Source organism: Xenopus tropicalis, chromosome 1 (genome assembly GCF_000004195.4).
Source record: "Xenopus tropicalis strain Nigerian chromosome 1, UCB_Xtro_10.0, whole genome shotgun sequence".
NCBI lineage: Eukaryota > Metazoa > Chordata > Amphibia > Anura > Pipidae > Xenopus > Xenopus tropicalis.
The window spans coordinates 28,079,889-28,098,289 of NC_030677.2; the positions used below are offsets into that span (position 1 = coordinate 28,079,889).

General features: G+C 40.8%; 1 protein-coding gene across 20 annotated transcripts in view; it reads right to left on the minus strand.

Moving 5' to 3' along the window:
* The window catches only part of prom1 (prominin 1), an 82,068-nt gene extending 64,576 nt beyond the window's left edge, over positions 1 to 17,492 (minus strand). For 11 of the 20 annotated variants that reach the window (XR_004222445.1, XR_004222424.1, XR_004222720.1 and 8 more), the window contains exons 1-2: positions 17,182 to 17,492; positions 5,109 to 5,516 (exon numbers count right to left, since the gene is read on the minus strand). Coding sequence is in view for 8 of the 20 variants with exons in the window: in XM_031903416.1 (XP_031759276.1) it covers positions 5,109 to 5,328 (220 nt within the window). In the remaining 12 variants the exon portion in view is untranslated. 20 annotated transcript variants of the gene reach the window in all.
* Between the last annotated feature and the right edge of the window lie 909 nt (positions 17,493 to 18,401).

The following is an 18,401-nucleotide window of genomic DNA, read 5'->3' on the forward strand; positions in this document are numbered from 1 at the left end:
GCAGTTCAGGATGAAATACTTTCAACTATGGGCATAAATTAAAAATGATTTGAGAACTTTGGAGTAATTAGAGGGGGCCAAGAGGAAGGGTACTTTCTATAACCAAGATACAGTGTAATGAAGGTGTAGTCTTGCAGACTGTTAAGGCAAGAGACAGACAATTTCAGGCAAGTTGAATCATAGGTCTACAGGGCAGTACAATGCAAAGTTCAAAACTTGGTCAATTCACTTGTAATACAACAGGAAATAATTCTAAACACAAATTTGTAATGGAAAACATATAAAACTTGGTTACAAATGTCAATGTGAATGTGATTTCTTTCATTGTATAATGACACCACAGTACAAAAATTTGATTTCTTGCCTCATAGGTAATGTTTAACTTGGTCTCTGTTTCTGTGGTTAATCTGACTGCTAACTCAGACTTATGACTGCCTAACTGCTTTCTTGGCCACTCTTTTACCCTGCAAAGTTTCCTGACCACTGTTTGTCTTGTTTCTTTTGTCCTAACTTCTGGGACTTTTAGTGGCCCTGTTATTGCATCCTGGCTTTTACTGTCTATGATCTATCTCCTCCTTCTCACCAAGGTACCGTGAAAAGTAAACATATGACCAGTTGTCTGCTTCAAAGCTTGAACTTGAACCAACTGAAACGCCTACAATAGTAAAGAATATCTTCTCACATTAAAGCGTCATTGTGTGGTTGGGTTTTAGTTTACAAAGTTTAAGCTTTTCCTTTATTTTTAATATCACATTTGGTCTGTAATTGTGAGGACAAGTGAAGCCTACTTTGAGTTCACTATTCTAGCTACCACTTGTAATTTAGTGTCGATTTCCTGTTCAATACTGAACTTAGTACTGATTGTCTGAACCTAATTCCAGAATTCGTAATGCAATGCTAAAATTTAATGGAGCAAAGTTCTCCCCATTTGGTTGGAAATTTCAGGGTTAAAACTCAACCAGGTTTTTGAAGAATCTGGAAGAGGGCCCCCTATTTGTCCTAGTATTTCAGATGTCATGACTCATAATCAGGTTTCCGCTACATCTATATGGAATCTTGCTTCAGGAGTCAACTCACAATGGAAGTCACCATAATTCACAGGCAAGAAATCAGAAAAACATAAGAAAAACTATATCGAGATTTTGTCTCCACACAATGCAACATCGTCTGATCATGAAAATGTAGCCAAATATCAAGAAAATCCAACCAGAAGGGTTGTGGTTGCAGTTATTGTATTTAATTTCAATACAAATAGTCTCCAATCAATGCAGCGCAGACATTTTCGTTCATTATAATTGTTGCTTGCTTTTCAAATGAAAGAGTTACAAACAGGCACTTCTAATGCTATTGGAGTTTAGCCTGGTAATAAGGGTTATAGTCTAGCCATAGAAAGGCTAGGTTACCCTTACTGAGGTAATAATATAAACCTACAAGTGTTGCTAATGGCATTCAGTAAGGATATAAATAAATCCCAGCGGAGCTAACAAATTCTTTACATTGCTTGCCTTACTGTTTGGTGTCTCTTTTGTACTTGTTGCAATATAAGAATAGTGAGTGGTGACTGGAGTTATTTAATAAACCTGAGTACCCAGCTAATAAAAGTGGCTGTTATCTAATCTATGTTAAACAGAGAATGCGTGAAGCCTGGATGAGCAATTTAAAAAGGACAAAAACACTTTCTTCTTGCCTTTACAACAACAAAGAGAGATGTAAAATGATAGACAGTTTATAACCAAATTAACATCTTTAGCAAAACATTTAGAATTTTCATCACTCTAAAATGTAAAGAGACTGGCATATGGCAGAAGAAAAGATTAAAGGATTACCTAATTAAATCGCATGACTCAAATCTCCATGTGATCCACCAATACAACAGTTACAAGCAAAGAAAAAAACCATTTGGATACATTGATGTTACCCTGTGGATAAACATAGGGAATATATTTACTGGCAGACCTACAATTAGCCAGGTAGCAACCATAGTTGCCTTAACACTCTATAGATATGGAGAGAATCAAACCATCCTCCTCCAGAATTTTTAGATAAACTTCTTGCAGTTCAGAAGTTGCTCAATTACAGCTGCCAGTACCACCTAAAACCATCTTTCTGAGAGTTGTAGTTGAACTCATCTGAAAGACAGTAGATTACAGAACCATGGGGTTTAACCAGAGAACCAACCCCCCTGCTACAGGCAGATGCCTATAACCAATACGATCATTACTATTAAGAACTAAACTAAGTCTAAAGCTGGCCATACACTCACCGATAATATCGTACAAAACCCCGTTGTGTATGGCAAGTCGGCGAGTCGACTGATATCGCAGGAAGCTGCTGATATCGGTCGACTCGCCGATCGGCCAGGTTAAAAGATTTTGATCGGGCGCCATAGAAGGCACCTGATCAAAATCTGCCGTCAGGGCTGAATCGGCAGAAGGAGGTAGAAATCCTATTGTTTCTACCTCCTTATCTGCCGTTTCAGCCCTGAACGGTTAGTGGCCGATTGTACGATCTTTCGTGCGACCGATGGTGTGTGGCCACCTTAAACTAAGTGCTGATTGGTTGCTATAGAGAACTGTAATAGTGTAACTTAGCACCTTACTGACTAGCACTATCTACCAGGTGGGTATGAACAAGAATGTCAAGCTTGTGCCAAAGGTAGAGGTATCCAAATGATGAAAGGTGGTCAGATGATAGATGTTCAGGACCACCATGGAGTTTTATCTAAAATGTTCTTTCACGGTAAAGGATAAGTTTAAAGGACAAGTCAACCCATAATGTCATTTTTTGCCTAATAAAAGAAAACAAAACGCTAAGCCACTTTGCAATATACATTCATTACAAGTTTGTAATGGTTTTTGAGTTATTTGTATATATATATTTGCTATTAAAAGCAGTGTTTGCCTGTCCTTTTCTATTCTCTGCCCTGTTGGCTCTGACTCTAGAAACAATGTAACACAAGGCAGCTGCCTGACAGACCTGACTTGCTGGAGGAGACCGACCTTTGCAACTTTATTTTAAAAGAAACAACCAAGAGTTCAGCAAATGCTGCTTTTAATAGCAATTACATTCACAAATAACTTTTAAAGCACTTCAAATTTATAACAAATTCATATTGGAAAGTTTCTTGGAATTATGTTTTCTTTTTAATTGTGGCCTCTCTATTTTAAGCTTTGTGAAGCAGGTTCTTCCCAGACAGCAAGGACATCAAACTGATGCCTACCAAGCTGGCTAGCAGAGGCTGATGGGAGTTTTAGTTCCTTAACTGCTGTGGAACATATACTGTACATCCCAGCACTGGGATATGTAAATTCATTTCCTGGAATTGTAATCACCAATTAACTGTATTATCATTTGCATAGACCCGCATACATTATTGCCACTGACAAACACAATATTTGTAGAAAACACAGATTCAACCGGTGTTCTATGAGTTACACAAATCAAACAGCCAAATTACCTCTTGAACCTCTTCTGGGCTTTATAAACACATTTCATTGCCATTGCCCTAGTTTTTAACTGAACCATCAAAGGGCCCTAAAACAAACTGTCTTTTAATTATCTGCCAAATGAATTCCGCCAGCCTGATCTTCTTCCCAAGACACTCATATTTCTATGAAAGGCTACCCTCCAACCCTCCTGCTTAATGAGTATGAAATAAATAGAGTATGCAAAGCCTCGTGTAGCAGTAGTGTGTGCAAAATTCACTTGTTGAAATCACTATGGGGGATGGGGTGGAAAAAAAACTTCTCACCAACCCCGGATCTTTTCTAAAATCCTCAGGGGCCATTCGACAATGGTATGAATGAACACTAAGTGGAATTTTCTCACAAATGACACAGCAGTCAATTCCATCTTGTATTTGTGTACAGTCTTATTGCAGAGACCTAAAGGTGGCGGTTCACCTTTAATAGTATGTTATAGAATGGCCAATTCTTAGCAACTTTTCAATTGGCCGTAATTTTTTTATAGTTTTTAAATGATTTGCCTCTTCTGTCACTGACCCCGGCGATCTAAAAACAATTTTTTTGTTATTTTTTTATTACTTTCTATCCAATTCATACTCCAGTTTCTCATTTAAACCACTGCCTGGTCACTAGGGTAATTTGTACCCTAGCAAAAATTTCAAACTGGAGCGCTGCCGAACATAACACTACACAATTCGAAAACCACAATAATAAAAAATGAAGACCAGTTGCAAACAGTCTCAGAATAGCACTCTTTACAACATACTAAAAGTTATTTTAAAAGTGAAAAACCCCTTTAAAGTCTAAAGTTTAATGTTTCCTTTGAGTTTTATTGTTTCTTTACAATGTTAAGCAATTTGGGCTGCAGTTCTTATTGGCCTCCCTTACACCCTCTTCTAACATAGACTTACCAGCTTTTCATACTCACAAAACAATGGTCTATTCCATTGCTTTTGGGTGGCTTTATTCTCAGCAATCTACACAACACCGTGCTCTATTTCTGGAGTCCAACAAAATAGCATATCAAATAATTTATATAAATATAACACAGTTTTTGATTTATTAGAGGTTACAGCTAGATTATTAATGTGTGTATATATATATATATTCTTTTTTCATCCAAAAAGAATGATTTATATTGCAAAGATCCATTCCATTTCTCACTGGTCCCTTCAGTATGAGCATCTATGTAAATTCCATCTCAGAAAATATGTGTATAGCACGTCCGGCATGGGAGGAAATCTCATGTTTATTAGGATTAACTGACTGAAGACAAAATCCTTCCAAGAACTGTTATCATGTTAGAGTGTTTTATGAAGTGCTGTGTTAGACATAGCAAATATGACACCTGTGGAGTCTTCTGCCAATATTACAAGCACACAATTATTTAAGTGACACACACAAAACAACCTGAAGACACACAGCTGATCAGGAGGTCTGACAAATAAAATAAAAACTTCTAATATATGTTTTCAGTTATTTTCACTGGAAAACTAATGTAAAGCAAGTAGCACACTTACTGATTTGATATGAGAGAGTTCTAACAGCTGCAATAAAGTGCCCTGTAAAGCCGTATGCATGGGATAATTCCTTCAGGCCAGTTTGGTGAGCTAATAAACAGTAAAGAAAGAGAAACATACTTACCCTGGGGAAAGGCATGCGGCTGCACAATGTATAGGAATCCTTGCACTATTTGAAATAACATCCCAATAGCTCCAGGTTCATGGTACGCATCCGTCTCGTAGCTTTCAGTGGGCACATAACCAAAATCCAGCCGTGCCGGGGCACTGTTCAAGGGCAGAGTTCTTTCTGATACAGTACATCCACAGAACAGTAGAAAAACCAAGTATAGAGTGAAAGCCATTAGCAATTTCTAAAGCATCGACTGGTCATTAGAAAGAAGAAAATGCTTGGCTGAGATGAAAGCAGTGGAGCTGGTGCCTTTAGAGAGATCTGTAGGTAGCAGCAGATGTCCTCATCCCTCTGACTGTTCTCCAGAATCTGCTCACTTGGAGGTGGGAAGGGAATTAGCAGGCAGGATCTTATAGGTCACTGAATGAGAGAAGGCAAATGACAAGCGTGTTAACAGTGGTTTAAAAATACCTTCCAAGAAAACAAACAACACACAACATCAGTATATGAAATAAATTTTGCTTATTGACAACATTTAGCCAAGAGGAGCTGTGTCTCTCATATTTGAGTTTTATTCCATGGTCGGAACTAAAGGTTTTATTGTAAACCTCTTAAAACTTTAAGACCCTTAGCAAATGGTTAAGGAATTGGTGATTTTTTTTGTTTAATCCCCTATCTGACTACATAATAAAGAGCCCCCAACAAATGAAACAATAAAGCAGTGTTCTTCATTCTTACAACGGTTCTCAGCCACAAGCAGGTTACTCCTGTGTTTACGCATGAGTAGCTTAGGATTCTGTCAGTAGGCAGCAGGCTGTATAATTAAAGTCAATGGTCAGCAGGAAGGAAACTCTAGAAGCAGGGAGCTTAGAATGAATCTTTATTTCTGCTCTGAAAAGCTATTTCTTAATCCGTAAAAACACCTCTTGGCTTATGTTTTTGGGTGAGAAATACCTAAGCTAGCCAACTTTTGGCACTTTCAAATTTGCCAACAGCGTATGAACTAAAGTAGCATAAATTCATGCTGATGGCTAAATGGATTGGTAAATCTACTGGGTTAACATTCAAAAGTTTTTTAATATGCTTAAGGCATGGAGCTCCACATTACAGAAAGGCCCCTTATCCAGTTATCCCCAGGTCCCAAGAACTCCAGATTCCATGCTGTACTTCATTTGTCTTTCTCATCTCTGTTAGATGAAAAATGTTCTTCTTAGTTAATGTCTGCAACTTTTTTTAAACCACTTTTTGTTAATGGCAGCTTCAGGCAATTCTTCAGTGACAAAAATATAAAGGGAGATATATGTGCCAAAATAGCAATTATGATAAAGGGAAAATGCTGAATTAAAACACATATAAAGAAACATTTTTACAGAATCTGATTTCTTTATGTATATATATGAGATACATGTGATTAGCAAGAAATACATTTCTATAGAGAAAAAAAATACTTTTTTTTTTAATTTAAAGTACATTGTGTGTACATCACAAAGCACTAGAAAAATAAGTAAAAGCAGGGCTGCTCCTACCATAAGGCAAAGTGAGGCAGCAAAAACTTTAAGAGCTGAATTTCCCTTTTTATTATTAAACAAGAATTTGGTTTAGTCAGTGTGGAGAGTGCAATAGTGCTTTATGCACTAGCGATGTGGCCCCCCTCTGGGTCCATTCTGATGCTTAACTTATAAGCCAAGAGCAAGAGACAGGATCGGCAGCCCCAGGATCAGCGCTGGGTCAAAATAAATTATGTTCAGAAAAAAAATCACTACATAAATACATAATATCATTGGCGCATAACTATAAGGTTGGAAGCCAAGGGCAGCTGTCCTTATTTTCTACCCCCCAAGAACAGATCTAGCATGGCCAAATGATCAAAATTATGTGACTGTGATGAATGGTGGTCAGTCACAGCAAGAACAACCAAAACAGCATCTCATCAGAAGGGTGGAATGCAAAGTGCAATAAATGGGTGCACTCTGCCATGCTTTTTGCACTTTATGCCATGCTATGTCATTGCTGCTGACTCTACACTCCAAAATTGAGTGCACAGGCTCCCCCACCCTCCTGGCCTTCAGACAAGCAAGTTAGGGAACTCTGCACCTCACTCCAGGTTTTATACTGTATGGCACAAGATACAGAGTGCAGTTAGACCCTGGGGCGGAAGTTTACTTTAAATGAGCAGGGGGGTTAATTTTTGTGTTTAGTGCTCTTGCCTCTGGGATCTCAGAATACGACTACTATGTTTGTAGCCTAGACAGAGAAATACCATAAAAATCTGCCCAGCAAATTCACATACCTGCTGTGTTGTGTTGGTTCCTATTGGCTGTGGTAGACCACAGCTGTCCAACTTTTCCTAAATAGTAGTCCAGTTATTCCTTATAATAAGTATTAAAGGGCAAGATCATAATAAAATTAAGAAAATATAATTGGAGCTTGCAAGCAATTTACTGGCCATAAAAATCACATTTGCCTTGCAGCTTCCAGGTGCATTGCCCTCATATTGAGTTTGGCCATTAGGTTTAAAGGACATGTAAACCCCCACAAAAAAAATTAATGAGGGGGGGTTTTAAGAGCTGTTTCTCCTCTGGTTGCTGTGATGTTACACCAGATTATAGTCAATTTTTACCCACATGTCTGAATGCAGATCAGAGAAATAAACTGAGCTCCACATTCTTACAAATGATTTAGAAGCTCCAAAACGCTGTATACGTGGTTTTCAGAACTTCCCAAATTATTTGACTCATCTCTAAAAGAGCAGGTAGCTATGAGGATGGTATTTTATCCTTAAAGGGGACATATTGTGTGAAAAACAATATTGTGCCAATGAATTGTACTGATCTAAATACAGAAGGAACATGTTTTGGGCTGATTTATTGAAAATCTTTTCAAAAACCCCACTATCAGCAGCTAGGCTGACCTGATAGGGAACTGAACCCTGTCTTTTCTTGGGTGACTGCAGGGCTGTGATTGGCTCTCCCCCTCCTACAATACTTCTGGCAGGGACTGTTAGGGAACACACCCTCCATCATTTGAAACACAAACAGGGACCTTAGAGGATCTATTGGGGACTTTAATAAAGGGGCCATTTTTGAAACCAGCACCATATATTATTCAAAGCTACCTACAAATTAGTCCACAGCTGTCCAACTTTTCCTAAATAGTAGTCCAGTTATTCCTTATAATAAATATTAAAGGGCCAGATCATAATAAAATTAAGAAAATATAATTTGCCTTGCAGCTTCCAGGTGCATTGCCCTCATATTGAGTTTGGCCATTAGGTTTAAAGGACATGTAAACCCCCACAAAAAAAATTAATGAGTGCACAGCCTCTTTGAAATCTTTAAATACCTGCCACTCTGGCAGCTGGCTACTGAGCATGCTCCGTTCTTCTCAGTTCAGATTTTTAAATACCTGCTCCAATCAAGCAGCCAGTGAAGAGATGTCATTGCTGGTTCCTATAGCAAACAAAAGGAATTCTGGGAATGAATTCCAGACTCTTAAAAAAAATCCCATTTACATGGGTTTATCCTATAGGATAAACCCATGTAAATGGGATTTTTTTTAAGAGTTTGGAATTCATTCCCAGAATTCCTTTTGTTTGCTTTTGTCTGTATGAGGCAGTCTCTTCAATCTTATTTATTTGTTTCTGGTTCCTATAGAAACTCTGCTCTAGCTGTCTGCTCCTATCTCTTCTCCTAACTTCCTCTCCTGAGTTGAGTTTAACATTACAGTGCAAGCAGGACTTTTTTTTATCACACTAAGTTCTGCCTGTGTAAGCCTGCATACTAAATTGCATGAACTTTACAGCACACATGCTCTGTTTGCAGATGTACATGTCACTGATGATATGTCAGGGGGAAAATGGCCACCAGGTGAAGCTGCTATTTGTTTTTGGAAAATATGATGGTAGTAGCAAACATATATTGGCATATATTTAGTACAAATGATGTACAAAAGACTTTTTCCCATTATTGTAAGAGGTGTCAGGATAGTTACAAGGCTGCAATGGTTTTAAGCAACTACAAATTCATTTCTTTGTAAGGTTTTTGAGAGACCTTGGTATATTCCTTTTAAAGGAGACATATTGGATAAATGGGAAAAACGCTAATTTTGTAGGCAATTATGAATAATATACGGTGCTGGTTTCCCTTTGTGCTAAAAATTAATCCTCTCTGTAAAAATGGCCCCTTTATTGGAGCTCCCTATAGATCGTATCACTTCTCCGTCCAGTGTGAAATGAAGAGTAGGCGTGTCCTAACGGTCCCTGCCAGAAGCACAGTAGGAGGGGGATAGCCAATCACAGCCCTGCAGTCACACAAGCACAGACAGGCTTCAGTTCCCTATCAGGTCAGCCTAGCTGCTGATTGGTTCCTATCCTACAGTGCAGGGTACGGATGGCCGCCGGCTCCCCAGCTCATCCAGAGAATTCAGCCAGCAGGAAGTGGAACAGATGGGCGGGGCTAGTGGGGTTTTGGTGGAATTTCTCAATAAATCAGTCAGAAACACAACTTTTTTAAGCACAATCCTTCTATATCTAGAGGAGTATAATTCACTGGTACATTCATAATTTTTATTGGATTTGTCTCCTTTAAAATACTGTATAAATCATATTTCCCATGGGAATAAGATGAGGGTTACTAAGCAGTGAAAGGAAAATAAGGATGGATGAACTTTATATCAAGGACTTAGTAGAGCAGAGTCCTCCTTTTGTTTTCATACAAAGGGCACAAAGGAACAGCACAGCTGGGGTGCACTATAGTTGTTAAAGAGACAGGTTTGAGTGTCTTGCATGTCTAATTAGCATTATGCCTAACATTTTACTTAGAAAGTTAGCACGCCTGGCAACAAATACTCCAAGTGATAGTAAAGAATGTTTATTTGAAGATGGAAGGACCTACCCCCATCCCCTTCCAGTTATTAGCAACCTCAGGGATTAAGTTACAATTGAAATTTTAAATCTTTTATGGAAACACCAATTTAAATTAAAAGGACCACTGTTTCACTGGCAGAGCAGGTGTTTTAAGGGGTTTTAAAAGCTGTTTCTCCTCTGGTTGCTGTGATGTTACACCAGATTATAGTCAATTTTTACCCACACGTCTGAATGCAATTCAGAGAAATAAACTGAGCTCCACATTCTTACAAATGATTTAGAAGCTCCAAAACGCTGTATACGTGGTTTTCAGAACCTTCCAAATTGTTTGACTCATCCCTAAAAGAGCAGGTAGCTATGAGGATGGTATTTTATCCTTAAAGGGGACATATTGTGTGAAAAACAATATTGTGCCAATGAATTGTACTGATCTAAATACAGAAGGAATGAGTTTCGGGCTGATTTATTGAAAATCTTTTAAAAAACCCCACTATCAGCAGCTAGGCTGACCTGATAGGGAACTGTCTTTTCTTGGGTGACTGCAGGGCTGTCATTGGCTCTCCCCTCCTACAATACTTCTGGCAGGGACTGTTAGGGAACACACCCTCCATCATTTGAAACACAAACAGGGACCTTAGAGGATCTATTGGGGGCTTTAATAAAGGGGCCATTTTTGAAACCAGCACCATATATTATTCATAACTGCCTACAAATTAGTTTTTTTTTTGTTTATTCTATATGTCTCCTTTAAAAAATGCCAACGTTACCCAATGTGCTGCGATACTTAATCAACAGCACTCATAATAATTATATTTGCTTCATGAGTCTTTAGTCTGTATAAAGCAGGGGCCCCCAACCTTTTTAACCCATGAACAACATTTAAATATGAAAAAAAGTTGGGGAGAAACACAAGCATGACGAAAAAGGCTGTAATTGGTTATTTTGAAGCTCCTATGTGGATTGGCAGACTACAGGAGGCTTTGTTTGGTAGTACTGCTTTGAGACCACTGGGAGCAACATCAAAGGGGGTGGGAAGCAACATGTTCAAGAAACACTGGTTGGGGATCACTGCTATAAAGGATGTGTATGGTGCTACTTTTACAGCATATGGCACTCAAGGCCAAACACTTAATCAATTAAAATGTGATTTACCAGCATTTATATGTTTCTTTCAAATTCTGTTGTCTTTCTTAATGTAAAGGGGGTGATTCCCCATGCCCTCCCTAAATCCTTTAACTGTTTAACTTTAACTAAATCCTTTACCAGTTTATTGCTTTTCAGGTTAAAGGAACAGTAACACCAAAAAATGAAAGTCTTTTAAAGTAATTAAAATATAATGTACAGTTTCCCTGCGCTGGTAAAACTAGTAAGTTTGCAACAGAAATGCTACTATAGTTTATATAAATGAGCTGCTATGTCAACACGGGGGCAGCCATTGAAGCTGGGAAAAAGGAGAAAAGGCACAGGTTACATAGCAGATAACAGATAAGCTTTGTAGAATATAATGGGGTTTTATCTGTTATCTGCTAAGTAACCTGTGCCTTTTCGCCTGTAAATGGCTGCCCCCATGGCTACACAGCAGCTTATTTATATAAACTATAGTAGTCTTTCTAAGGAAAACACACCAGTTGTACCAGTACAGGGCAGCATTACATTATATAGTAATTACTTTTATACACTTTCATTTTTTGGTGTTACTGTCCCTTTAAACCTCATTCATTGTTGGAATTCTAGTCCAGTAGCCAAACAGGTCACTTGATGCTACACTGTTAACCCACTCTCTGACTTGTGCCAGAGTTCTGCCCCTTTACTTAATAAAGGCTATTGCAAACAGGCATTTTGGCTGCCACTGCCCTCTGGCAGAGAACGTCAGAGTTCAGCATGTCCGTGTTCACCCTTTCCTGCTCCTTACAGAAAGAAATGAAAAGCGCAGTACTACATGCACATGTGGGCTACAAATGATGGACCTCCGCACAGGAAACCTCTGTCTTGAGAACTTTAGAATATTTTTAAAAAGAATTATCTTTTTGCCTCAGTTTTTAATCTTCTAAACTTTACACATGCAAAAAGCTTAAAGGAATACTGTCAAGTTTTTTTCAAAACTTAAATTTGACATGGGCCGTGCCATATTCCTTCTGACATGGGGCTAGCCATATTCCTTCTGACATGGGCCTTGCCATATTCCTTCTGACATGGGGCTAGCCATATTCCTTCTGACATGGGCCTTGCCATATTCCTTCTGACATGGGGCTTGCCATATTCCTTCTGACATGGGGCTAGCCATATTCCTTCTGACATGGGGCTTGCCATATTCCTTCTGACATGGGGCTAGCCATATTCCTTCTGACATGGGCCTTGCCATATTCCTTCTGACATGGGGCTTGCCATATTCCTTCTGACATGGGGCTTGCCATATTCCTTCTGACATGGGGCTAGCCATATTCCTTCTGACATGGGGCTTGCCATATTCCTTCTGACATGGGCCTTGCCATATTCCTTCTGACATGGGGCTAGCCATATTCCTTCTGACATGGGGCTAGCCATATTCCTTCTGACATGGGGCTTGCCATATTCCTTCTGACATGGGCCTTGCCATATTCCTTCTGACATGGGGCTTGCCATATTCCTTCTGACATGGGGCTAGCCATATTCCTTCTGACATGGGGCTTGCCATATTCCTTCTGACATGGGGCTAGCCATATTCCTTCTGACATGGGCCTTGCCATATTCCTTCTGACATGGGGCTTGCCATATTCCTTCTGACATGGGGCTTGCCATATTCCTTCTGACATGGGGCTAGCCATATTCCTTCTGACATGGGGCTTGCCATATTCCTTCTGACATGGGCCTTGCCATATTCCTTCTGACATGGGGCTAGCCATATTCCTTCTGACATGGGGCTAGCCATATTCCTTCTGACATGGGGCTTGCCATATTCCTTCTGACATGGGCCTTGCCATATTCCTTCTGACATGGGGCTGGCCATATTCCTTCTGAAAGCTCAGACTCAGGCACAATGCGCAGAGATGGCGCCTACACACCAATATTACAGCTACAAAAAAATACATTTGTTGGTTCAAGAATACAATTTTAAGCGGTACAATGAATTATTTGTTATGTATACAGTGTAATTTGGAAATAAAAAACACACCACAAAAATCATGACAGTTGAGACCACGTATCCTTCCTCCAACTTACAGCAAGACCTTGAGTGGGAGTCAAAGTCCTGTATAACCCATATTCTGCTGGGGTTTTCTGAAGGGCACACGGAATGGCAGTTCTTCAATTCTTCAATTTTAATCTTGAGTAATTTTGTGAATGTTTTTGACTGTTAATGAAGTCCAACAACATGTGGATAAATGGAAGGTCGTCCAACAACACTCAAAGCCCCAGGGAGCTCATTGTTATCGAATAAATAAAATATTGGATCAACAGAACAAGGACAACATTCCATGATCCCATGAGAGGATCACTAGTGCTAATGAAGAAGAAAATAAAAATTGTTTTAATGTGAACCATTTGTAAAGTGCTTGTATTGTATTTCTGCTTCTTACCTTTATGTTTAACCTATACAATGTGATTCAGATTTAACTTCCACTCCTTATTAGCATTCCACCTGAGAGCTACAGGCCATGGCATTCTTATTCTCTGGTTCTGTTTATATCCTCAGTATATACTACTTCCCTGGTCTCTTCTCAGCATTCACTGGTCCAGGCTACACACATGCAAAGAGTATGAGAAATAAGTTTCTTCTCATCACTCTTGTGGTTATTGATTGCTTTATATGTTACTCTGTATGTCCAATGTATGAAACCCACTTATTGTACAGTGCTGCGGAATATGTTGGTGCTTTATAAATAAATGTTAATAATAATAATAATCATCCTCTGAGTTACTGGCAAAGTAGTAAGTCACACCTTTCACCTGAGACGCCCCCTTGGGGGGATTACACAGCACATCTGGGCTGCACCTTTTAGAAACAAACAGGATTAGATCAGCAGTAACCACTTTGGCCACAAAATACACCACAGTTCCTGCCTGGAAGTTGGTATGCAGCAGGTATAGCACCTTGAGCTTGTGCTTGGCTACTCAGCTGTCTCAGCCATCTCAAATAGCAACATTCAGGTTCCCTCTCTTCTTTTATTGCCTCCCGCATTATAATACTGAACCAGGGATGAGGCAGAGAAAAGGGGATTCTGTTTTTAGGGTCCCAGTATAAACTGAACTACAACTATCAGAGCATCACAATATAGCTTTGGGCTAGAAGTGAATGATATCCTTCCCGGGGCTCTTTTACTGGACCTTACCAGCACTAAAACAGCTAGGCTACTTTACATGTTGGCTTTCTGTTACATGTTGGCAGGTTCTCTGGGTGACTGGAGGTCCATTTTATAATGTTGGACCTGAATCCAGTTAAAAGCTGAATTACCCACAACTGTATAAATTGTAGGTATGGTTTAAGTGGTTTCACAGCCCTAACTTGTGTAGGATGCTGAATGAATAACAATCAATTTATCTATGTGATGATGTGTGCTTTATGGCTGCACAGAAAATACTGCAGTCTCCAGCATGAAGCCAAATAAATCACCAGTAAAGGTGGCCATACACAGGCAGATTTAAGCTGCCAATTCGAGTTCTTTAGTTCGAATTGGCAGCTTATCTGCCCACGTATGGGAACCCCCCACGGGCCCTACCTGACTGATATCTAGACAAAAAACGGGCAGGTGTTGGTCAGACAGGTTTGATTTTTCAGTCGAATCAGAGACCTCATCAGCTCAACAAATGAGCAAATGTGCGGCCACCTTAAGCAAAATTTGATGTGGGCTTTGATAATTGCCTCTTTCTCAAAGGAGTGAAGTTGCCATCCTGCCATGCAGATAGAATAATATATTTGCAACTAAATATATTATGTAGCAGCTGTCAGCGTTCCCAGTAAATTTTCCTGTCCTGTAAGTTTTATAACTAGGTGGTTTGTAGGAAATCAATTTATTGGCAAAGCCCGTTAAATTTCTAGCAATAAAATTGTGTAAATAGGGGGGCTGTTTATGTAGAATATAAATCATGAAATATGCTGCACTATGCATAAGACGATAATAGGTAAAAAAAATCTATTACAAAAAAAGTTGACCAGACGCAAACAGCCAATTATGTGGCTATCCAAGCTGGAGTCTCTCTCACATACACACACACAAGCTTATTAAGTCTGTCTCCCATACTGAACCCAGCCATATTCTAACACAGTGGCACATAGACTCTCACACAGAAACCTCAGGGGCCCACCAAACACATGGGTGTCACTGCAAGTGCCACCACCCATCACCGTTTTTGCCACCCCCCACTATGTACATGAATAAGCAGAGCTGTCTTAACAAAATACGGAGCCTAAGGTGAAATCAGAGCTCAGGACCCCCAAAAAAATGCATTTGCCACACCCTTTAGCCATAATTATCCATACATGCCATTACGATCACTGCAAAAAAAGAATTAATTATCCCCAGACATGCCAGTAAGATCACTGCAGAATATGGACTTTGGCGACAATAGCCAGGATATGCCAACAAAATTGTAGAAATTGAGATGAGCATAGTAACCCCATAGATGCTAGTAAGATCAATGAAGAAATTAAATATGAATATATCACCCCAGACGTACCAGTAAGATCCAGCAGATTGGATAATAAGCATATTAATCCCAGACATGACGGTAAGATCACTGCAGAAATGGATTATGAGCACATTAACTACATTCAAACATGTCAATAAGATAACTGCAAAAAATAAATAATAAACACCTTAACCCCAGACAAGCCAGTAAGATCACAGCAGAAAATAGTTACATTATAATCATTACCTGACACAATGCCACAAAATTTCCTTCTTTCTTATTGCTCCTATGCTGCTTATCATTTGCCTCCTGCATAGACGAAAATCCTGCATAGACGAAAATCCTGCATAATTATTCAAGCTGGCCATGTGTTCCACAGTGGAACGCACAGCCATCTTTACATTTTTTCATCATCATTATATTTTAAAAAATATTTTAAAAAATGTTTTTATCTTGTAAGAAAATGCTAGCAAGTGGGCAACGTTGTCCATCAGGGACAAAAAAGAGGTAAGAGCGTTGTCCAGTACTCAAGCTACTGAGTGGGGCCCAAAACTGGTCCTGTTTGAGAGCAAAATTCCAGGTGTGGGCAATTGCTTCCCCTACTGCTTGCCCCTATTTGCGAACCTCCATAGCAGCAGCAGTAATAAAACATAATTATCATAGGACTCTGCATTTACATGGTAATCTAGTAACAAGAGATCCCAGGGCATTGGCAATAAAGAGGTTAAACAAAGGCACAAAACACAAATGAGCCATTCATTCTGATGCTTTCATTTCCGAGGAGCAGCGGGTTACAATCCACTTGCACAGAGCAAGAATCTCAGTTACATGCCTCACTCATTTACTGACTCTCTCTACTGAATCCCCCATAGTCCCCCTGGCATACGAGCCGTGTGATCCATGCGCAGGGCAAGGACAGACACACACAAAGCTGGATACAGGGGGAGGCAATTAAATGGGCAGCACAGGTGCTCGGGGACAATACAATGCGGATGTCTGCTGGAACAGGGGGTTAATCACATCTAGAATAAAGATTACCCATTTAATGAGATTGGGATTCCATGACTTTTTAAAGAGGAAACAGTGGAAAAACAACATTGGGCATATTCACCAAACTCCAAAGTGGCAATACAAGGAATAAATTACCCATGTTTTGTTAATTGCTGTATGGCGCTAATGAAAGCAAATAATGGCAGTGGCTGCTGCTGCTGCAGAGTAAAATCACCTTTGTACCCACCCACAAACCATCTGCTGCATTCAATAGGCCACTTCCACCAGCCTCCCCTGACACCTGCAGGCTACACAGGGTTGATATGGGACAGTTCAGACACGATGTTACTTTATCTCCATATATAACATGTTGGTTACATAATCATACAATTAGCTAAAGTAAAAGTTTGTATGCTCCTGGCTTGTGGGTGCCACTCCAGGTGGCACTATAGAAGTTGGAGGAGCTGCTGCACTGATATTTTCGCTCCATTGTTGTTAGCCAGCAGGTCCCCATCGTGTCCCTTCCCTGTCCCTGCCACCCCTGGCACCCAGCAGCCTCACCTGCGGCACCCTGTGCGCCCTCCAGCCCTGGCTGCCTGTGCTGGGGATTCGGGCTCACTTTCCTACCTCGTCCTCCTGTGGCAGCAGATGGCGGGGCCCCTTGGCGCATCCCTGAGATCCCTGCCCGCTCCTGTATCTCCTGCAGCAAGGAGAGCGCGTCTGCCGCATCCTCACCTCACCCAGGAGTCGCACTCCCGCACAGCAGTGCTGCAGCCGCACACACAGCCACACACACAGCCGCTATGAATGATTCATGACCCGGCAGCTCTCAGGGGCCCCACACTATGTGCAGCAGGACTTACAAGCCTGGCACACACACAGCCCTTGGCTACACTTCCCAGCAGCCACTTAGCAGCAGCCACTTACTTCTGGGAGCAGTCAGGCTGAATGCAAAGCGCTGCCTGGGAGACCCCTGGGGTGGGAGGAGGGAAGAGGGGGCCTTATCAAGGTCACTAACTTGGCTGCAGAAGGTCACTTGGGGACTTGTTGCAAAGTGCTTGGCAAGAAGCCAAAGACTGAATAGCTTTGTGTTTTATTTGGGACCCTGGGAGCTGAGGTTTACAAGCCAAGTACAGTTATAAGTCCTGCATTTCTCATTATTATTATTCCCTCATTCAGAGAACTCTAAGGGCAAGGTCACACAAGGCATTTTTATGTTGCATTTTTAAGAACATGGATTCAAACAGGCCCAAATTTGTGAGGAGGCCACAAAGGCCCAGGCCTAGGGTGGCATAAATTTAGGGGCAGCATGCCGCCAAGCCACATGTAAAATTTGCTCACATACGGAGCACTGGGTACGGGACACGCAGAAAACTTAAGTGCTTCTCAACCCCTGGTATTCATGCAATCCTTGCGGGGGGGGGCGGAGAATGGGGGCGGCCTAAACCAGGGTCAGACTGGGGGGCAGCACCGGACTTCATATCCGAACGCCCCGAGCCGCATGCGCATGTATGCACAAACAGCACAAAGTTTACAGTCGCATACAGAGCAATTGGGAGAGGACCCCATTGCTCCGGATGGGAGCTACATTTCAAAATTTTGGTGCGGTGGGGCAGCATACCGCCCCCCTAAATTTGTGCCGCCCTAGGCCCAGGCCTATGCGGCCTCTCCACAAATCTGGGCCTGCTGGGGGGTGCAGAGCCTTTCGGGGCTCCTGCCCCAGGGCTCCCACACCCCCCCAATGGGCCCTCACCCTGGTCCCTAGCGGGGGAGCACCATGGAGATTGGGTCTGGGCCAGTGGGACCTTGTTGGAATCGCTATAGTGCATATTCCATTATTTTCCGTA